At 37.4% G+C, this 24,429-nt stretch overlaps 1 protein-coding gene across 26 annotated transcripts in view; it reads right to left on the reverse strand.

The window, feature by feature from the left end:
• The window catches only part of DLG2 (discs large MAGUK scaffold protein 2), a 1,693,368-nt gene that overhangs the window by 387,055 nt on the left and 1,281,884 nt on the right, over positions 1–24,429 (reverse strand). For all 26 annotated transcript variants that reach the window (XM_032393577.1, XM_032393569.1, XM_032393582.1 and 23 more), the window contains one exon: positions 6,994–7,062. In XM_032393577.1, the coding sequence (XP_032249468.1) occupies positions 6,994–7,062 (69 nt within the window). The remainder of the gene's footprint in view (positions 1–6,993; positions 7,063–24,429) is intronic.

Below are 24,429 nucleotides of genomic sequence, written 5' to 3' on the forward strand. Positions count from 1 at the left end.
TCATGGGAACACCAGAGGCTCCCTGGCCCCAGTGGTGCCATGGTCTCAAGAGTCCAGAGGTCTTAGGGTGTGGAGAGGGGGTCTCTGGTGTCAAACAAAGGTTCATGGCTATTGCCATCAAGACAGGCCCTGTCCCACTAAGAAAGAATGACAATGATGTCAACACAGAACAGTTAGCCTGAGAGGATGGGTTTTCCCCTAGAGCTATCTGTTTACAGACACAACTGCTTTTGGTTCTTTGGATACTCAGAGACTTCTCTATTTGGGAGAGATATTTAGTTAGGGTCAATTAGACAAATCATCCACTCTAAAGAATTCCTTCTGTAATATCACTGAGGATGGCTCTCTAGTTTCTTGTTAAGTGCTACTTGTGGAGGATGCTCAACAGTCTCCAGGGCAGCTATTTCACTGAGGTGACAATGCCAGTTAGTAGAAATCTGCTTCCATGATGTTGCTCAAACCATCTTGTAAGGGAAGATAAAAACGAAGTGTACGCCCCCTAGTGGATGAAAGGACTCTACCTTTACGCTGAAGAGACTTCCTCTTTGCAGTGTTAGCCAAGTACTTTAGGTTTTGGCACATGATTTCCCTTTTTTTTTAACCTCTGCCTTGTTCCAAATACATTCCTCAAAGTTCAGTTTGTGTCACCCTCCCCCGCCCCCAACACAAACACCAGAAGCCTACCTGGTTTCCCAGAGACAATCGCTTTTAACCATTTTGGTTTTAATTCTCATGGTTACCTCCATATTGTTAAAAATATGCTTATAAGAAAGCCTTTCTTTAAATTCTATTTTGTTCCCAGAATTACTTCTGTTTCCATGAGTACAGTTTTTCTCTGTGCATGTGTGTTTTTTAAATCTTGTTTTCATCATTTTGCGGGTTTGTTAAACTATTTGGTAACTTGTGGCTGGCTGTGCATATTGAAGAATGAATTAGTAGAAAGGCTGCAGGGGATGCTGCAGATCAGGGCAAGGCTTTTCCACTGACAGGCTTCCGGTTAGGTAAGCAAACCTGAAAACTGTCCGTGTATCTGGCTCTGCCGTGTGGGCAACATGCAAACTAGCTTATCTAGGTTCCTCAGAAGAAATTCTATTTCTTTAGAGAAGAGCCTTCAGTTTCTGACTGGTGGTAAGTCCCTGCCTGGCAGCTGCTGTGTCAGGCATGTATATGCTGAGTGGGGGCATCCTCAGTCCTATTCTCAGACTCTGCGCTCAGTCCCATCTGTTGTCACTATTCTGAAGTCTCTGAATTTCCTGGGCTCTGCCAGGCAGTTCTGCCACCTCCTGAGCCCGAGGCCCCTGCCTGCAACGCTGCTGCACTGTGGTAGGCCTTTTTGTGAGTGGCGTCCCCGGAACCTAGGAGATGGCATTTACGTAGAACACCCCAGCCCTGCCTCTGCGGGTGATTGAAGGCTGGGATTGCTTTGTTCTGTTTGGTCCATCTGCTTTCTGTCATCCAGAAGTGTGATGGAATCTTTTGGCTTTTGATGCCTCTCCCACTTCCTTTACCATTATGGGACTGTCCTTTTTTTATTCTTTCAGTGTCCTTTTAATGGGGTCCCAGGAGGAAGAAGAGATGAAGGGGTGGCGAGCTGTATCTGTCAACCTGAACCTGAAGCAAGGAGATCACACTGTGAATGGGGATGTTATTCTGCCTCCTTATGCCTGGCATAGTTAAAGATGACTCACATATCGATTTAAAAAACAGCAGTAACTCTAGGTAGAGGCTCAATTGGACAGTTTTGTTGTCTTCATGATCAAATTAACTGGAAATCTGAAATAGTCCCACTTATTTTATGTCAAGTAAATAGCAACTTAGGTGAAAAATACATAGACGTAAGGACTTTTAAACTACATTCATTTAAAAAATATCCTAAGCAGTTGCTTTTCATGAAAGCATTAGGAAGGTAAGTTTTGAAACAATGAAATTTCCAATTTCAGCTTATTGCCTCCGCTCAGCGGTATAACACCTTAATGGGAATCTGCTAAAGACCCGCTGGCCTATGCAAAGTGAAAAATGACTTTCCCACTATGTGCTCAGTGACAATGATTGTATGCCACATTATCTATTTGTGGGCCTGCTGGGCACATATAGCATGAATTTTAGTGTTCTGAACCTTATAGAGAATTACTGAGGTATCCCCTTCTAAATATTCCAGCAATGCAAAATTATTTCTACCTCCAATATTTTATTTTATATCCAGAAATGTTTTATATATATATATATATACACACACATATAATAACAAGTGTTCAATGTGGGTCTTCAAATTAATCTAGGCTATAAAAGTTTTGTTTTCTCAGAACACTTGGACTAAGTATATATTCAGCTAGTACTTATTGAGGGTCTAATATGTACCTGCTACTTCTGCAGAAAGCTAGTGAGTCCTATGTTGGTCTCCCTCTTGGCTAAGGAGGAAATTCATGCTTAGAGAGAGGGGAGGGGTCCTGTTTAAGACAGACAACAACAGATGGCAGAGAGGCCAGGATTCAAAACCAATTCTTTGATTCCAGAGTCAGTTTTCTTCCATGACTGCAAGGAACACAATATTTTTCGTAGCGCATGATTTGCTTGTTAAATATGAGGCAAAATGTTTTTTATCAGTTAAAACAATGGAGCATCGCTAAGAATACCATTTTTTTTAAAGCTTTTATTTATTTATTTGAGAGAGAGAGAGATCACGAGAAGGGGGGAGGGGAAGAGGGAGAAGCAGACTCCCCACTGAGCAGGGAGCCCAATGCAGGACTCGATCCTAGGACCCTGGAATCATGACCTGAGCCGAAGGCAGATGCTTAACTGACTGAGCCACCCTGGCGCCCAACCATTTCTGATTTTAGAAAAGGAGTCACCTTTGTATTATAAAGTCAGGGGAAGGCCTTTGCATTTTTGGTCTCATCTCAGTGGAGAATTAGAATTAGTGATTGTGGTTATCACAGATGTCATTGCACTCAAGTGGAAAACAGTGCAAAAGGCTAAAAAAATATTTATTGGCAACCTGCTAATAAGCTTTTGTGAGTAAGAAGAAAGAAAAGATTTGGAAATAGCTTTAGAAGAAAATGCTCTTATTTAGACTAGCTGGAGGAAATCTGCTCTGTGTTAATGACCAATATGTGGACTGACAGTCATTCTGTGCTCTGGGGTAGTCTTCATAAGGAACAAGGAAGGTTAAGTAGAGACCAATGGGCAGCTCAGTCCCCATACCCTCACCTCTATCACAAATACCTCAGCTACCTAGCATGTACATGGATCTCCAGATCTACTCCAAATGGTGGGTTATTAGCTCTGTTTAATGATTTCTAGGCTTAGAGTCAGTTCTAGTTCTTCATCATTTTGAAATGGAAGTCCCAGGAAGTTCTTCACTGTGTCTAACTTATCCTGAATGTGGTTTATGAATGGTGTGACTAGGGCTCTCCAGCTCAATAAAGCCTTTTCACGCTGCATTGTTGTACAGAAGAATTTAATTTGATTTCAAATCCAAACTGTGCTTTCTAGGTAGGTGTCCTTGGGAAAATTACTTATCTTCTCCAAGAATCAAGATTCAGAAAAAAGGATGCCTATTTTATATGACTGTTTTGAAATGAAATTATAGAAGATAGATGGATGAGGAGAGAGAGAGAGAATGAGAACGTACCAGGTACCTAATAAGCACTTGATAAATGTTAGTTTCTTTTCTCTTCCCTTGAAGGAATATCCATGAATTTGAACTATTTTTATTCCAACAAGTTGCACATTTTGAATGTAATCTCTTTAATGACGAGCTCCATTCTTCAAATCATAGAATCCTAACCCTGTCAATGTTTTCCTGATAGAATGCTGTCCCAGCTCTTTGTTAACTCTGGACGTCCTTTCCTTTGCCCGTTCCACATGTCTGATACAACAGGCAGAATTCAAAACTGATCACGGCCCTTTGGAGAATGTGACCAGCAAGTTTTGTGGAATAGTTTTTCTAAACTATGGCACTTTCCAGAAAGAGGAAATCGGCAGGGGTGGTATGGAGGGTGCAATCACAAGGCCACACACACCTGCACTGCAGGTGCTGACTGATAAACATTCTCAAGTGCAACTGGAGAATGTTCACAGGCTGGGGAGACTATTTCCTCTTGTGTTTACATAGTGTCTTTGTCTTAAACTTTCTGAGAGACATATACCTATATTCTTCCCTTTGGAGCTGAGGATAAGCCGCTATGTAGAAAAGGCTTACACTATTCTTTAATGTGTTTAATGAGCATTTAAGTATAATCTTGGTAATTAAAATACATATATATGTGTGTGTGTATATATATATATATATATATCACTAATCATTATATATATATATAAACTCAGCAATGAAGCAAACTCAATGATTTGAATTGCTTCCACAAATGATTATTACCTGTGTATATAGGAATATGCCTCTCCAAAGTACAGTGATGACACCGATCCCTGACTGTTTTAACGAATCCTTATTTAATATAAATGCAAAACTCTCCTGCCTGATAAATTAAGTATATGTTATGTATAACAACAGCAATGAACATTATACTATACTACAGCAAACACATATAATGCCAGTACTATTATAAAAAATAATATATATAACTTTCATTCTTGAGAAAAACTCTCTAAGGAAATACGAAATATGTACATTTTACAGATGAGGAAATTGAGGCATATAAAAACAAACAAACAAACAAAAACATACAAAAAAACAAGCAACTTGCTCTCACACAGCTAGTAAGTTCCTAAGTCCAGATTTAAACTCAGGGAGTCTGGCTACGATCCAGAATCTAGACCAACTTAAATATTACTACAGAACCAAATTCTGTGACTTACCGATTGAGAACTTCTTATGCCTTTTTTGTTTTTTTATGGACTAGAACAAATGTTACAAAGAAGATACTGTCCTGTTGAGAAAAAAGCTACTTAATTCTCCAGAGCTATTTAGCTATTATTCATATTTAGCCTACCATTCCTATCTCTCTGTTTTTGTTTGTTTACTAGAGGAACCAAAGGGGTTTGATGTTCTTTACCATCATAAACAGAAGAGGAGGGAGCTGTCATTTTAGGGGGGAGTGTAGTGCCCACGGAGAGGCCACATTCTTTTTGCTCACTTTCCTATGGGTTTGGGGACATGCAAGGGGTTTCCTTAGCTGAGGGCAAGAAAGGGCATTCCATGAAAAGTATTTATAATATTTATGCTCTTCCATGAAGTAAAGACTAACATCTCTCTCCAGGGTGGATCTCCATTAAGCCATGGAGTTTGTTGCTTTGCCTTGTTGCTACCCAGGATGGAAAAGAACCGTGGGGAGAGAAGACAAGAAGGTCAGCCAGGGAGAAAAGAGGTAAGGACTGTCCCTGGTAAGCTCTACCTGAGGGGGAGGAAAGATGGCTGCCACTTGGCCGGCAAGCCTCAGCTTTGAAGCTGCTGAGGACAGATGAGAAATGGGGACTCCGGGCATGGGAGGGATTGCTATGGTTCAGGTAGTGGTGAGTATGTGGGAAGGTATAGTGTGCTATTGCTAGGTGTTCTGTGGAAGAGACAGCTGGGTCTCCCAGGGGATCACTTGGCTGGAGGAGCTGTGGGAGTCTCCCAACATTGGTGCATGTTTGTTTGGTTATCCACCCATTCAGGCTACATCACCAGAGATAACCAAGAGAAGGGGGACAGCCACAGTAGAATGGTGAGGAAGTGCCAATTCCTGTTTCCTTTTTTTTTTTTTTTTTTTGCCCCAATACTACCTGAGGAGAAATCTAAGAGAAAGGACCATCTAGAGGGGTGATATCAGAGACAGAGCAGACCATACCCCTGTCAACTCCAGAACACTCTGGTGGAATCCAAGTCCTAATTATGTTAGAAGGAGGGACAGAGGTCTGAATAAAATATAAAATTTTAAAATAGAAAGGACTAATAAATAATAAAGTTAGAGATTTAAATTGAAATGCCATTAAGGAAGCCTACATGTCATTGAGAAATAGGGTTGAAACAAAATTGGTAACAGATATTGGAGAAGTAAAATGATTTAATTTTTATACATTAATCAATTAAATGTTCTCAATTCAACCAGCTATAATTATAAAACAAGTGGAGGGAAATATTAACCCCTTCCTCCCAACCCCTCCAGCTTTTATCTGATTGGGGAATTCAGAAATACAAAATACTAAGTCCTCTACATGTAAGCCTGCCCAGCTAACATCTCCATTCTTTTTTTTTTTTTTTTTTAAGATTTATTTATTTTAGACAGAGAGAACAAGCAAGAGAGAGTGCGAGCAAGGGTAGGGGCAGAGGGAGAGGGAGAGAGAGAATCTCCAAAAGATTCCCCGCTGAGCGCAGAGCCTGACACTGGGCTGGATCTCACAACCCAGAGACCATGACCTGAACCAAAATTAAGAGTTGGACCCGTGACCTATTGAACCACCCAGGCACCCCCAACATCTCCATTCTTATCTCCTGCCCCACTGCTTCACACACCCTAGGCCAATCTCTGAGTCACCTAATGGCCTTATGCCACCTCATGCTTGCTCATGTGTTCATGTTTTTGCACATGCCCTTTCTTCTGCTCAGAGTACCCTTCCTTCCAGTGTCTGCCAGGCAAATATCCATAGGTGCTTCAGTTCTCAGCTTGACAGTTATGTCTTCTCTGAAACCATCCTGACTTGCTTTCCCCTCCTTCTTTGATGCCCATTCTCAGCCAGGTGTCCTTCCAAGATCTTCCATTAATCCCTTACATGCATCTCCTTTGTGATGCTTACACCGGAAGCAAATATGTGTCTGTATTTCTGCCACTCCCAATAGACAATGAGCCCTCTGAAGGTAAAGAATAATTCATTTGACTTGTTAAATGAAGTACTAGCACATACTTGGCATATAACATAAGCTTTATAGATTATTTGTTCAGAGAAGGAAGGAAGAAAGGAAAAAAGGGAAGGAAGGAAGGAAGGAAATTTCTGTATGCCCTAGTGATAAGGCTCCAGTTTAGTGTAAGAGAAGGCTCCATATTATTCTCATCTTACCCTTCCAGGGAGATGGCCCGTTGGAGGGTGACTGAAGGCTGGCGGGTTGCGGTGCTGTGTTGAGAATGACTGCAACAAAAGAAAGAAAAAACAAACACAGGTCATTTATTTAAAATGTCTTTGCACATTGTAATCAGTCCTATTGTCAAGAAAAGAACCAATCTTGAAAGAAATACAGTGGAGCTGAAATGTTCTTTGGTGATAAGTAGAATCATCCACCAAAATCTTGTACTCTACCAGATAAGGGGGTAATATTTCCTTATAATTTGATTTCAGCATGTATTATTCAAAAGTAACCTTGAAATGACAGAAAGACATGAAAAGAAAGAAAAATATTTGGAAGAGGTAATTTTCATAATTTCATTATGATGCAGTGTATTACTTTTTAAATGAAGAACATTTTTATAACACATTTTTAAACAGTGGATTTGAAAATTGGAGAAGTATTTAATTAGTATAAGCTTTCATATTAGTTCACACTTGGAACACTCACTTGTAAAATTAATAACAATTCAGCTGTTGGATGAACACAAAAACTCGAAAAATGAGACCTCTGGTTGCATGCCAACCTTAGAATTTAATGTAAATCCATATTTTGTTTGGTTGCATGGTAATAAGACTGATTTTATAGATAAGCAGTTACAATAAAAGTTATAATGTTTATCGTTCATTTTGCACCATATTGCCTGAATCCCTTTTCTACATTTATTTGTTTACTTCTCTCAATCCTATGAGGTACACCCTGTCCCATTAACAGGTGAAGGAACTAAGGTATGGCGAGGTTTAGAAACATGTCCCAAGTCATGTGGTAAATACTTGTGCTTGAGATAGCATCTAAACTGTCTGATTCTAGAGACATTATTCTTAACCATCATGTTATATCATCTCCCAAATGGTGACAATTTTTCAGATTTGTAAGAACGTGTTTTGCAATCTCAGAATACCCTTCAGTTAGAGATAGAGGTTCATCTGAGATATGTACAAAAACAATCCAGCAGCAAAAAGTAATGCTTTGTAGATTTCCTATGTGTTAAAATGTATGATAAAATGTGTTTCAGTGTGTAATTTTAGTTTGTAGTGTTGATATAATATCTTAGTTGTAATATTAGTTATAAACACACACACACACACACAGGTTATGAAGGTGTATATACACAAATATATGAATAAAGAGAAACCCGAGTCAGATGTTTGCAGAACATTAGACACCTTCACACAACTCCACAACTTCTCAGCACATACATCTGAAAACACTGACATTGTTACAGAGAGCCAAGCTCTAGGCTCCAGATTTTCATCCAGAAATTCAGTCATTATGGATGATAAGTGGTATCTCTCTCTGAATAGCATTTAGTTGTGACATGGATGACATTTATCTGAGGTTGAGGGAGAATTTGGGCACTGCAGCTAAAAACTAGAGAATGTTGCTGAAATTAAGGATTGTGCCCTATGTTTCCTGGCATCCTTCATAGTGTCGAGCGTGATATATGTTCCCTGAACATGTTTTGACTGGCAGTTGAAAAACAGCCTAGCGTTCAGGAGCTGGACCATGTAGCCAGATGCTTGAGTTAAAATCCCAGCTCCACCAAATGGACCAATGTGACCTTGCTCAAGTGATCTACATCTCTCTGTGTGTCAGTTTCTCACCTGTGAAATCAGGATAGTAATAGTACTTTCCTCCTGGGATTGTTATAAGGATTCAGTGAATACAATGTTTAAAACAGTGTCTGTTACATGGTAAAAGCTACATAAGTATTTGTTAAATAAACCAATATGATTTAGCAGAATGTGTATTTTAACATAGCACTAAATAAGAATAATTACTTAGATCATTTCTTTTAGTTATATAGTCAGTGCCACAAGATGTGTATTTGTGAGTATAACATAAATTTGTGTCAGTATCAAATTAAAATATATTTTCTATTGTAAAAACATTATAAATTAATGAAAATCAAAATAAGAGACAGTTAAAAAAAATCACATATAATTCCATTACCTTGTCTCAGATGTTACAGAATTATCTAATTTAATTATTGCAGCTGTCCTGTAGGTATGTATGAGTAGCCACATTTTATATATAAAAAAAACAAAACACACAAAATTTAAACTACTTATCAGAAATCAATAGCTTGCAAATATGGAGCCAGAATTCAAACTAAAGCCTATCTTGTTGCCAAGTGTGTGTACTTTCCATGCTATGTTATTGACTCTCTATATGTCCACATGTGCTTCATATAGTTTTATATATACACAGACCATATATAGCTTTATATCCTGCATTTGCTTATTATATTATAATTTAAGCATTTCTTATAGGGTCTCCATAATTATTATTTTTGTGTTATATAATGTTATTTCCTCTGAAGATATATTTAACTATTCTTTTATGGTTAGATATTTGGGTTATTTCTACTGTTTTAATATTATAAACAATGCTGCATGAATATACTGATATCAATTACTTTTTCTTATTTGACAATTTCCTTTGACTATATTCCCCAAATGGAAACATTCACTAGGTTCTTGATTTATGTTATTAATTACTTTTCAAAAGCTTTGTATCATTTTATTGCCTCCAATATATATAATATATATTCCATTTAATATCTTTTAAATAATATAAAATATATATATATGCCAGTTTCACCACAATCTTATAGTCACTAACATTATAATTTAAAAAATTGATAATATGTACAAAATGATACTTCAGATTTATATTTCTTCTTTTTACTAAAATGACCATTTTTTTTCTATATGCTTACTTGTTAATCGTGTTTCTTATGTTTAAACTGTTTAATCCTTTCCTTTGCCATATATATTACACTGGTTTAGAAAGTACCAACAGTCCTTTTTGGGTAAAGATCAATGATGCCTGCTAACCAAGATGAATGAGTAACTGGAATTCCTGATAGCTTCCTCACCATTAGCCTAGCCCATATAATTAAAACAAAGAAATATTCAGTAATCTCTCTTTACTTATCACTACCTTAAACTAATTACTTTATTATTCTACCCTAAATTATTCCAGTAACGTCCCTCTTAAAGTTTTAGTGACACTTAAATTAAATGTGGAAGATACCTTGAAGTGCTCACAGAATTTGACTCCTCGTATATTACACATGCAAAGTCAGCCAGTTTCTCCGAATGTGTAAATTTTGAACAAACAGAGCCTTTTACAACATGTAATTACCCTTTTACTTTACTAAGACAAATACAGTGAATTATTTGATAAGTCAAGACCTACAGACACAAGGGAATTTTTGTTTTTCCCTGATAGCAATGTGTAAGCAGGACTTGAATGGGGAACATGTGCAGTAGGTATTAGGAGCTACCAGATGGTGATAATAACTGGTGTTTTTTAAAAACACCGAACATCTTCCCCCTGGAACCAAGCTGGTTCTGTGCATTCTGTATTACTGACTGCGTACACAGTGTGTTGTTAGTTCTACCATGACCGACAAATTACAAGGAACCCGTGCCTGGCCCTTTCAGCTCCTCAGGCAGAGGAGAGCCAGATGGAATTCTGAGAACCACAGGAAGCAGCATGGGAGGAAGGCACAGCTAAAACTTCAAGCTTTTAACATTGGAGAGCTAAGTGCTCAGAATATCTTCGTCTTAAAAAAACCCAGTCTTATCAACAAATGGCCCTCATTCTCCTTCTATCATTTTTCTAGACACTGTTAGAGTCTATTCTGTGAAGCAGTATATGATATGCCTCCCTCACCACCCCAGTGCAGTTGACATGCTGTTCGGTGCACCATCCCATCTTTTCCACACATCCCAAATAGCACCAGGACTGAGAATCACCACCATTTATTTACACACCTATTTTTTTCTCTGCTAAGTCATGCATGTTTTCAGAGCAAGGAGTGAGGCTTATCCATGTGCACATTCTCAGCTCAGCGCTGATCCACAGAATATGCTTCATAAATGCCTTTCTGAATGATGAAGACCATGGGCTGAGTTCCATCTATCTGTAAGGTCCCATGCCCTGTCTCTTTCAAACTTTGTAACAACACTGAGAGCTAGTCATTATGCCCACTTTTGAAGGAAATTAAAGACCAAGGTCTCACAGCTAGTAGGTAGCAAGAGTAGAACCCATGTTTGCTGGCTCTGAAGTACTTGTTCCTCTGAGACAAATCATGTTGCCTTATAGAAAGGTGAAAGCAAAGCTCTGTGATTAGTTCAGAGAGAGGATACCACACATTTTGTTAGGAAATGCTGAATTTCACTGACAGTTTTGTTTTGTTTTGCACAAAATAGCACCTATTATTTTCACCTTATCTGTCCAGCTTGCATGTCAGTAGCTTTTGAAGACCATTTTTTTTTATGAAGATAATTTAAAAGAGGATGGGTATTAAAGAGGGCACATATTGCATGGAGCACTGGGTGTTATACACAAACAATGAATCATGGAACACTACATCAAAAACTAATGATGTAATGTATGGTGATTAACATAACAATAAAAAAATTAAAAAAAGAAGAGGGACTTCTCTGTCTTATCCACACCACCTTATTAATGAGCCCTGGACATCTATAAGCATTTGAGTGACAGTGAAGATGGTGGGTGAGTAGGATGAAAAGGCTCAGCAGCATGTCACAGCACTGACAATGGGGACGAAGTCCTGTCATGTGGTAGAAACCTATGGTGCCACTCTGTACTTAGGCAGCTTGGCTGAAGTGGCAAATCAGGCAACTGTGGAGATAAATCTTACCAAGACTTTTTAAGATTTAGAGAGAGGTAACAGCCTTATTGCCTTTCTAAAAATCATGCCATCATTGAATAAAACTGAGCCAGAGAACAGTAGAATCTCTTTTCCAGGAACTCTCTGATTTTCCAAGTAAAAGACTCTGGTTATTGCCTAAGAAAATGACATTTGAATGGTGCTGAAAGATGCAATCCCACTGCTGTGTGAAATTAAAATTTTGTTGAGCATCTGAATTGAAACTGTTTCATTACATATGCAACACAAAGGACCTAGATGGTGGTGATAAATGGCTTTTTAATTTTCTCCAACTCTAAAGCAATAAGAGACAGGATAACTGGTCTTTCCAAAATACTGTAGCATTAAAACTTTGTCATTTTGTGGAGAACACAAAAAGGTTTTTGGGTCTTTTATTAACAAGCTGATAACAATAAACTTATTTAATGTGCCTTGTGAAGTCCCATCCAACTAAAATACCTCCTGATGTGTTTTCAATATTCTGTTTCATTCTTCACCCACATTTCTGAAGAACTTTCATCTCTCCTTGTCATTTTTAACTCTTCACTTGAATACCTGTATCTATCATTTATCTGATCTCTCTTAATATTTATTTCTTCTCTTTTTCTACTTTCCCTGTCTTCATATACATGCATTAAGTTGCCATTATTCTTAAAAAGAAGAGTATATGTCCTCTTGGGTATCCAGCCAGTACCTCAAATGCAACATAACCAAAACACTATTACCTTCTTGCATGAATCTAGATATCTCTCCGGTTGCTTCACTGATACTTAACATGAATTGTCTCATATAATTATTTGTATCTTCTGGTTATATCTAACAAATGCTCATTGGGAATTTACTATGTACCAAGGATCATGTTAGGTGCTTGGGATGACTCTTTGATTCCTTAATAGTGTAGTACTCAATAAGTACCTGATAATAAAGCCAGTAAAATCAAATAAACCATGTGGGCTCTTTTCATATAGATAACATTTTTAAATAAATCTCTAGGTATATTTGATAGACAAACCATCTAAGCTGGATCTGGAAGGATGTATACACATTTTAAATGGTGTAGAAGGGGAAGGACTTTCTGAGAAGCTAGAAGAGTATGATCAAAATCATGGAGGGTCAAAAGTATGTGTTGTGCTCTGGAAACCTTGAGGGTTTGGCTTGGCCAGAGCAGAATAGCTAGGGATGAGGTCAGAAAGCTGACTTGGGGTGGGTCAAGAGGGGCAATGAATACCATGCCAAGAGGTGTGGACTTCACCTTGATGGCAGTGGTGAGCTCTCTAAAGTTGGGGATCAATATGATGCTATCTATGATTCAGAAGGGTAAACCTAAAAATACTCTGAACAGTGGAAGGAAGAGGAGGGAATCTACAAGCAGGGAGACCAATGGGAAATCATCATGAGAAAGAAAAATAATAAATGCCTAAACTTGGACAATGGCACTAGGAATGTAATTGAGTTTGATTTTGTATAAGCTTAGCTTAATGTGCCTGTGACACATATGGGGAATAGGATCTACAGTGGAACAGTTATACCTATTGAAAAGTTCTTCTTTCTCTTGGTGTAACACTGATACGTCCATAATAGCCACTGAAGGACAGATATTCTTGCATCTTCTACTCTTTCTAATAAACATTCTGAACACTTCTGATTCTTTTTCAGATGGTATTAAGATTCCTAGCTATATTTCTTTCTATACTCTTACATTTTTCTTTTTTTCCTTTTTATTTATTATTTATTTAAGACTTTATTTATTTGTCAGAGAGAGAGAGAGACCACAAGCTAGTGGAACAACAGGCAGAGGCAGAAGCAGGCTCCCCACTGAGCAGGGAGCCCGATGAAGGACTCGATCCCAGGACCCTGGGATCATGACCTGAGCCAAAGGCAGATGCTTAACCAACTGAGCCACCCAGGTGTCCCTATTTTTACTTTTTTAAAGATTTATTTATTTATTTGAGAGAAAGAGAGCAAGCAGGGGGAGGGGTAAAGGGAGAGGGAGAGAGGGGGAAAAGGGGAGAGACAGAGAGAGAGAGAGAGAAAAGTGGACTCCCCACTGAGTGCACAGCCTGACGCAGGACTCCACCTCATGACCTTGAGATCATGACCTGAGCCGAAATCAAGAGTCAGATGCTTAACTGACTAAGCCACCCAGGTGCCCCTTTTTCTTTTTTTTTTAAGGATTTTATTTTTAAGTAATCTCTACACCCAGTGTGGGGTTCGAACCCACAACCCCGAGATCAAGAGTCATACACTCTACAGACTGAGCCAGCCAGGCACCCCAATTTTCTTCTGATTTTTACTTAAACTGTAGAACCCAGAAATGAATTCAGAGATCCAGATATGTTTAAACTAGGGCTGAGTGCCAGGAGATGTTGACTTTCCTCCACCTGTATTCTATACTCCTTCCAGAGGAGCCCAAGATAACATGGAATTTTAAAGTTTGCCTAATTGTATTGTTAAATTTAAGGTCAAGCTAACATCTCATATATTTTTGACATCAAATGATTTGAAATCAATTTTATCATGTACTTGTATATTGGGTTTTTGGAAACTCAATATAATTAATTAATATCTACCACTGTCAAATTTAATGGTATTAATTTTGATCTAGTTTTATAGTTGAGCTCACATTAGGTCATCAATTCAACTCAATAAATATGTATTGAGTATCTAAGATGTGCTAGCCATTACAGAACTTCACTTTTTCATGTAGTTTTGTATCATCTTCAAATATGATAAAATGCCTTTTACATTTTCATGCAAATTATTAATTACAATAAGAGACAAGGACCATGCATTGTTAGCAAATCATCACCGATCCTTCTTCAGTTTAACTGTTCAGTCCACAAGTTTTACTACTAGCTCTCTTTTTATTTTATTTTATTTATTTGTCAGAGAGAGAGAGGAGAGAGAGAGAGAGAGCGCACAAACAGGGGGAGCAGCAGGAAGAGGGAGAAGCAGGCTCCTGACTGAGCAAAGAGCCCAATGTAGGACTCCGTCTCAGGGCTGGAAGATCATGATCTGAGCCAAAGGCAGACGCTCAACTGATTGAGCCACCCAGGCATCCTAACTACTGAGCAATCTTAATCAACATCTTTTTTTTTTTTTTTAAGATTTTATTTATTTATTTGACAGAGAGAGACAGCAAGAGAGGGAACATAAGCAGGAGGAGTGGGAGAGGGAGAAGCAGGCTTCCCGCTGAGCAGAGAGCCCAATGTGGGGCTTGATCCCAGGACTTTGTGATAATGACCTGAGCCAAAGGCAGATGCTTAACAATTGAGCCACTCAGGCTCCCGAATCAACATCTTTTTACAGATTAACCAATCCTCTCCATCCCCAGTGACAAGCTGACCAATGTTTACAGCAATTGAAATGCTCATGGCCCATATATTCTCATTCCTTTGATATGACTTGTAAGTTTACTAAGATTCAGTTGTAACTGTTCTCAAATCTGTTTATTCTTATTATACTCATTTTATAATCATGTAATTTAATGTTACAAAACTGAAATATGAGTGTGTAAAAAAACTTGTTTCTATCAAGAATAAATTTACTGATCTAGAAAGACTTAATAATTATATGCAGTTCAAAACAACAAAGCTTTTGCACAGCAAAGGAAACAAAACAATGAAGGCAATCTAGTAAATGAATAAATATATCTGCAAATGATAAATCTCGTAAGGGGTTAATATCCAAAACATATAAAGAACATACACAACTCAACACATAAAAAAAAAAATCTAATTAAAAATGGTCAGGGGACCTGAATAGACATTTTTCCAAGGAGACATACAGATGGCCAACAGACACATAAAAAGATGTTCAATGTCACTAATCATCAGGGAAATGCGAATCAAAACCATAATGAGGTATTATCGTACACCTGTCAGAATGGCTAAAATAAAAAACACAAGAAATGACAAGTATTAGCATGGAAATATGGAGAAAAAGGAACCCTCATGCACTGTTGGTGGGAATATAAAGTGGTAGAAAACAGTATGGAGGTTCTTAAAAAATTAAAAATAGAAGTACCATTTGGTCCAGTAATTCTACTACTGGGTATTTACCTAAAGAAAATGAAAACACTCATTCAAAAAGATATATACACCCCTATTTTTTTGCAGCATTATTTACAACAGCCAAGATATGGAAATGACCCAGCATCTATTGATAGATGAATGGATAAATGTGGGGTATATGTACACACACACATACACACACACAATGGAATATTACTCAGCCATTAAAAAATGAGAATTTGCAATATGCATCAGTATAGTTAGACTAGAGGATATAATGCTAAGTGAAATAAATCAGTCAGAGGAAGACAAATACCATATGAGTTCATTCATATGTGGAATTTAAGAAACAAAAGAAATGAATAAGCAAAAAAAGAGACAAAAGAAGACTCTTAAATAGAGAGAATGAACTGGTGATTGCCAAACAGGAGGCAGTTGGGGGATATGGGTGAAGAGTACACTTATCTGATGAGTACTGAAAAATGTATAGAATTGTTGAATTATATTGTACACCTGAAAATAATATAATGCTATATGTTAACTATACTTCAAGAAAAAATTTTAAAAAGACATGTTACCTGAAAAAAAAAATTACTGATCTAGAAAGACTTAATAATTATATGTAGTTCAAAACATTGCTGCCAAATTAGGTATGAGACAGACACCTATAAAAGTCAGAAAATAATTATAAAATGATAATTTTTCACTTAGTGTACTTTTGATTTTCATTCTAATTTAAAGAAGTCCAAATTGAAAGGCATGGACAATGAATTAAGGCTGTGCTTTATGCAAGAAAAATGAAGTAGAACTTAATAAAAAATGGGCCCCAGATTTTTGGCCTTCCAAATCAACTTGGTATATGAAATATTTTAAAGCAATTAATGGACAATTTAGATGCTGGAAAATAACATCATAAAAAATGTGGCCAGAGGTTGACGATAGTAGAGAAAATCTTGACCCTCACATGTAAAAAATGATGAAGAACACAATTTGATAAGTGATATCAGACAAATTTGATAAGTGATATCAAACAAAGTGATATCAGACAAGTTGTGATGATTTATAGAAAGACAGTGTAGAACACTGGACTAATGAAGAAGATCTGCTGAAAACTGAAATTACAGACAATGAAGAAAGCATGCATCCTGGGACAAACGGATCTAAATATGAAAAAAAAAATTTGGATCAAATTCAGGGCCCCAAATTTCTCATGCCATAGTCAAAGATGCTGGAAATATCGTTTTACTTTATGGTGAACAGCTTCAATCAAGTCAGTAATAACGTGGTGACTCAAAAAAAAAATTAGAGGAAGTCTATTAGGAGAAATTCTACTTCTTCTTTTAAATACCACTAAACCACTGATTTGATTGTGCCACCAGTTATATTTTTAAAATTTAAGGTGAGGGGCACCTAGCTGGCTCAGTTGGTTGAGCAACCAGCTCTTGATATTGGCTCAGGTCATGATCCCAGGGTCGTAAGATAGAGCCCTGCCTTGGGCTCCATGCTGGGCATGGAGCCTGTTTAAGATTCCCTCTCTCTCCCTCTGCTGCTTCCACCCATCCCTACCCCTGCTCATGTGATCATGGGTGCTCTAAAATTAAAAAAAAAATTAAGGTGAAATAATTACGGCATACAAGTATCTTTTCTTTTTCCTTCCTAATGATGACTGGTGTGTCCAAACTTTTGACTAACAAACCAATAACCATTATTGGTTGTGTGGGTGATGAGAAGTTCTATCTTATGAATGCCTAACAGTATTATCACCTAGATTTTAGTTTTCTCCTTATCCTTAAAGAGTATCATGGGAGACCTCACAGTCTTCTTACAGGGGAGACCTAGAGAGGTTACAATGTATGACAAGAATGTGGTTAAGGTGAGATCAGAACACAGATCCAATTCCTAGCCCATGGTTTTCTCTGTCCTGTGCCACTGTGACTTCTTCATATTCTTCTCTGTGATAGAAATTCAATAATAAATATGACTGGCCCAAACACTGTCCAGTCTCAAACTCCTGATTATCACTGTTAAGTAGTGTAAGACTCTGAAGGTATACTTCAAATGCTGATCTCAGTATTTTCCCCTCAGGACTGAACCAATATGTAACTGGTCTCAAAGCCTGAAGCATCAGGAGCAAAATATAGTATTTTAATACAACAGGCATATTCCTGCCTTTATTTATTTTGTTTTTGGATGGTAGACTGCATATCATTCTCCTTGGCTTCTGTAGTATGCAAGCTGCAACTCAGGAGGTAATGTGTGAACATGTATCAAAAGCTCCTTTCCACACAGACTGTTCTTCACAAGGAAAGTAAAAAATTGAACATATAAGAGCTTAAATTAAGTCTCAGCTAGTTCCACCAACACAGCAACTTCAAAAAGGAAAACATATTTTAATCTGGAATTTTACATAAAATATAGACAAGGACTACAGAATGCACCAGCAGTTAGAGAACCTGGAATGGGAAGATTTTTGTATACCTGTTGTGATTTTAGGCATTAGTTGATATGACCCTGGGTATCCCTTTATTTCACACAAGAAACATATTTTTCAGGATAATACATTTCTTTTTATTCTTTGACAATATCTGGGAAGCAGAGTTGTGTGGAAAAAAGAACAGAAGTCTAGAAATCAGAAATGTAGGTTTTCCCACTGTACTCCTAAGGAGAGCTCAAAGGCCTTAGATAAGTCATCTCAATTTTTTTCTTCAATCTGAGGAAACAATTGTTCTTGCTCTCCCCATCTACTTTATGGGGCATAGATGGGAAACAGTACTGTGATGGGGAAAGGAGCATGAGCTTGGGAGTTGATAGTCTTGGGTTAGGAATTTCTTATCCTTTTCTTAGTTAGGTTCTCAACAATCTTAAAACCCAAACATTCCTATTGATATTTCTGTCATCAGTATGATGTAAATAATAGTGCCTTCTCACAGATGGCTCTGGAGGGGAAATAGAGCAATAAACGTGAGAGAAATTTTGTCACGTGTGAAGCATGGGGAATAGTAAATGGAAATTACTTTCCAGGGAGGCAGTATCATTTGGTCATAAGGTGTCTAAAACTCGTGACCTGAACTTGAACTAATCAAAAGGCCTAAGGAAGGAAAATAAGAGCTAAGAGCTAAGAAACATCGAGGAAATGGGATCTATAGGATTTGGCAGTTGTGTGTGGTGGGTGAGTGAGGAGTCTAGGACAACTTCCATGTATCAGGTTAGGGTTGTAGAATCAAAAGTGGTACTTCATACTGAAAAAGTAGAATGGGAAGAATATAATTATTTTAATATTGTATGTGGTGAGTTTGGGGAACCTGTGTGCCATCAAGGTAGAGATATTTCATAAGATAGGTAGACATTAGAGTTCAATCTTAGTAGACAGGTCCATTGTAAAGAAGTACGTTTTGGAGTCAACATTTAAAGTACATTTGAAGCCATGGATATTCCTAGAAATACTGTGATTAAAAAAGACTGAAAATTTGGGAGGCCTGCAGACAACCAACCTTATGACATGTGTAGAGCAAGAGAAACCTGGAAAGAGACTAGGAAGAAGTGAGCGGAGAAGTAGGAGGAAAACCAAGAGAATATGAGGTAATGGTAGCTAAGAATGGGAGCAGAGAGAGAGTTTCAAGAAGGAGAGTTTGGTTGACAGTTGGCAAAGACATTACAAAGCTTAAATATGAAACAGAGGGGAAACTGGTCCCTGGAGTTTGGATTATATTCTGTAGGCAAAGAGGAGGTCATGAGAAATTTTAAGCAATATTAAAATAAAGTCACTTTTGCAGTTTAGAAAGAGCCCTCTGTAATCACCAGGTATATAAAACAGCTGGAGAAGGGTTAGAGACAGCCAAGAGCTTTAAGAGGAAGCTGGTCTTAAGAAGACTAGTATGAATACCAAAGCTTCCTCACAATGGCCACCACAGAGAAGTCATCACCATCAATGTATTAACAAGTGGAATGTAAAAGTAAAAGGCTAATTGTTCATTTCTCTCCTTTCTTCACTATTCATACTCCCAAGGTAAGAACTGCCTCCTTCTCTGGTATCCTCTCTTGGTGGAATATGTTCAAGGTAGTCATGTGGTTGTTTGTTCAGCTAAGCTGTCACTCATTACCAGAACTAAAACTCTGGACATAAAACCCAATAAAAAAAAAGTACAGTGCTTTCTAAATCTTAGTGTAGACTTTTAATTTGGTCCAGTGAGGTGAAACTAGGTGCCAGCAGCAAACTCTTTCTGTTTAAACAAATTCTTGTTTTCCTCGGGGATGAGTTTTATAACACAAAGCAATCTTTTTTTTTTTTTTTTTGTCTTTGTGGCTATGAAAAGCTTGACAATATGTAGCATTCACACCCACTGGACTACGAATGTAAAGAAAATATCAAATGTAAAATATCAATGTAAGTAAAGTACCAAAACACTAAAATGCTTTGTCTTTGAATCTTAATGACAAGCTTCCAAATGAAAGAAACATAGTATTTATCCTCATTATTGAAAATGACTCTCTTAGCAACTAAATTGCATGCAAGTTACAATTCCATGAAGATCCAAGTGAGAGGATTTGAAAAGTTAGTATAAAGGAAAAGTTTTAAATGTAGGCTAGTTTTCTTCTTCATGTTTCTTAACATTTGCAAAGAATTTTAAAAAATAATCTCTTTTTAAGAAGCCAAAAGTTTCAGTATAGTGCAACATACTGGAAGGCTCAGACGTCAATTCTTCATACCTCAATTTCCTAATCACCTTATCAGACAATACACAGTCACTAGCACCCACAATATGCAAAGCGTTATGCCTCATGTAATGAAGAAAACAATTTTCAAGTATTTATAATATAATCTGCAAGAAAGGACACTGGTCTACTCATTTGATCATTTCTCAGTTTTTCAATAAACAACAGCATTCTCCACTAGTCGTTCAGTACAAAAATCTAGGCACCTTCATTGATTCTTCACTTGCAACTATCATAATCCACAACCAATTCATTAACAAGCTCTTTTCTACCAAAAATGACTCCCACCTCCCCAGTGCTGCCACCCTAATGGAAACAACACCTTCTCTTGTTGGAGTGTTGCAATAGCCTTCTAACTGATTTTTCTCCTGTCCTTCTAACAGCTACTTTTCATAGCAAACTGTGAGGAGACTGTTCTAAAGCATGAAATCAGATCATGTGGTTCCCCTGCTTATAGAAAACTTCCCAGAGACTTCCCCTTCCAATTGAGATAAAATTCACAGTCACCTCCAGGGCTGTGAGCATCTTTCGGTGCGCACTGCTTGCCACTCTGTCCATCGTTCCCCAAGACCCAGCCATCCTGGCCTTCTTAACTCAGATATCCTCACTAGTTCCTCTCTAAGGGCATATGCATTAACCACTTGCTATGCCCCAGGTTTTCTCTCTCATTCAGGGTATGACTAGAAGGCTCTACCCTGGACTTGCAGCTAAAGGCACCTCACTCTCATCCCCTCTTACACTACTTTCTTTCTTTCATAGCACTTCTACTTATCACTCACTGAAATTACCCATTTTTCAATTATTGTGTTCATTGACAAACTTTCCTTTTAAGAGTATTGCTTCCATGAGTAGGAACTATATATATATGTGTGTGTGTGTATGTATGCGTGTGTGTCTGTGTGTATATGTGTATAAACTCACACTTAGCCTAGCTCTATTTGGATAGCGTAAACTCATGAACTCATTCAGGATTCTTTAATGCCATGATTTAAATCAAAGGTCATTATTTTAATACCACCTAATGCTGTGTATCTTGCTTTCTTAGACTTCATTTTTTTTTTCCTGTCTTAGCTCTTTGAAATACCTAAGAACAATGTGTTGACTTTATTTCAGAGGGACCATCCAGTCAAACCCTGCTTATCGTGTTCCCCAATTTCATTTTATGTCTTCTTGTGAGCATGTCATTGGTTTGTATGTGCTCCAATTCCTCTTATACCTTAGATTTTTATCAAGGCATAGCTTCATTCATTTGTACACTCATTCAACCAACATTTACCGTGCACCATATATGGGCCAGGCAACAACCCATAACACAGTTCACTAAAATACCACTTCATATTTACTAAATTATTCTCCTTATTGTTTTCTTGTAACATCTCACATTCAGTCATCAACATTTCTGTTTACTAAAAGTCATTACTGTGCTAGGCACTATGAGAGATACATACAGGAAGGAAGCCCAGTTCCTATCATTAAGGATCTGATAGTTTGCATGGGAAGATGGGTAAGTGATCAACTAACCAAAAAAAAAAAAAAAAAAAAGAAGAAGCAAAAATACACTGAGCACTATAACAGAGATCTTACTCTAGTCTAGAAGTTCACCAAAGGGGAAATGACAATTTATTTTTTAAAGATTTTTTTGTGTGTGCTTTTGCTTACCCTAAAATTCTGAGAAAGCATTCTCTTTGAATTTTCTGTATTTTTCTTTTGGGGTTCAAATTTTAAATACCCTAACAGGATCATTTTAGGAATAAGTTATAAATAATGCAAACATACCTGCATTAGGTTATACTATGCTATTAAGTCCATTAAGTCCATTTTAACACAACAGTGGAAATATTTATTAGGTAAGTGGAACTTCAAAACCAGCGGACACTACATTAAAAACTAATGATGTAATGTATGGTGATTAACATAATAATAAAAAAAATTAAAAAATTAAAAAAAAAAACAACCAGGGGACATTTCCAAATGTCTTTTACTTTGAGAAAACTTCAGTCATTTTCTTTGTACAGGGATACTCATTTATTTATTTATTTATTTGAGTATAGTTGACACACAGTGTTGCAGGAGTTTCAAATGTACAAAATAGTGATTCGAGAAGTTCGCACATTATGCTATCCTTACCATAAGTGTAGCTACGATCTGTGACCATACTGTGTATGACCAATACTGTGTAACAGTATTACAATGTCAATGATTATATTTCTCATGCCGTACATTTTATTCCCATGACTTATTCATTCTGTAACTGGAACCCTGCATCTCCCACTCCCCTTCACTCATTTTGCCCATCCCCCTACCTCCCACCTCCCTCCCCTCTGTTAATGTTCTCTGTATTTAAAGGTTGTACAGGGCCCTTTAAACATGACATTTGATAACTAAGTAAAACTACAAAGAAATCATCCTAAATGATTTCAAAGGCCACAGTTCCTGCTGCTGCTCTTTGCCCAGACTGTTACTATTTATTCTTTGGGACTCAGTCTCATGCACAGCCAGACTGGAAACCTTTTCTAACCTCTCAGCTTTGTTTCCCCTACACCCGGGCATACACTTATCAAGGCATTCCCCACATGATAGTAAAACACTATTTTAAAAAATGGCTGTTTTCCTAGCTAACCTATGAGCTCCCTAAAGTCAGGAACCATGGTGAATTAACCACTGTACCCCCCTCATTCCACGCTAACTGGAATCCTTGTTATGCTGTTTCCACTGGGATCCCAAAGCAAAAATACTCAGTTGTGTCAAGCAAAAACATTTGTAGTTGCATTTAATGACACCAAATAAACATACCTGGGATTTTTCTATGTAGAGAACACCCCTGACAAGGTAGAAAATGAAAATATACTTTTTAGTAGACCATCTCAAATTCAAGAAAATGGACAATGCACATAAGGAAGGAATCTATTACCACTTAAAGAACACAGTGGTAAATCTTAACTTCGGAATAAAATACGTAGTGGAGTTTAATATATGAAAATGACAATAAAACAATTCTACTTTGCTCCAAGAAACTTGTGCCTTATTGGAAACACTGAGTTGAAATGGCAGTCACAAAAGTTATAGAGATACAGGATTTAAGTGATCAGCCATGGCAGGGTTTACTGCCGTCCCTGGTCAGCGCTGCTTACACAACGCTGAAAGTCATTAATGCAGCTGTACATACAATCACAGAACCCTACAGCCCACATGGGGATGCTCACTAGGATTATAGGCAAATGCCATTTTAAAGTTAGTTTTGTAACAGATGGAATGGTCATATTTTCTTTGGTTAAAAAAGAAAAATGAAGAAAACAGTTTTACTCCATAAGCAACTAATACTACTACGTCCTCCAGCTACTGGTAGTTTTTCATGGATTAAGACATACTAAAAAATACAAAAGTTAATCAGAAAAGGCAAATTTATAGACAGAAAATAGATTAGTAGTTGTCTTGGGCTGGGGTGAGAATGGGAACTAATTATAAATGGGCATGAGGGATCTTACTGGGGGCATGAAAGTGTTCTAAAACTGATTTATGCTGCTGGCTATATGACTGGATAAAGTTATTAAAATTTATTGAATTATATACTTGAAATGCATACAGTTTATGATATATAAAATAGACCTCATGAAATTGCGAAAAAAAATTAGGGCAAATTACAAAGCTTGAAAAGTATAGCCCAAGACTATTTTTTTAAAAAAATGATGGGTCATTAAGGACTTGTTGCATTTTTAAGACACTTACGAAATTTTACATCTGATCCCACACAAGCAGAAAGCATCAACTTATATAGAAGGGAGGCCACCTGACAATGACATTCATGTTTAGTCGTGCTTTCCTCTCTGACCTAAAATCAGAGAAGCCATTTGCTTAGAGGCTTCATAAACCACAGGCCGCTAGGGCTAAACTAAGTTCAATATTATGGGATATCCACCAGTATGTGGTGATTTTGCTGCTGACATATAGTTTATTCCTTATATTTGGGCCACAGATGATTT

Source organism: Phoca vitulina, unplaced genomic scaffold (genome assembly GCF_004348235.1).
Source record: "Phoca vitulina isolate PV1807 unplaced genomic scaffold, GSC_HSeal_1.0 scaffold74, whole genome shotgun sequence".
NCBI lineage: Eukaryota > Metazoa > Chordata > Mammalia > Carnivora > Phocidae > Phoca > Phoca vitulina.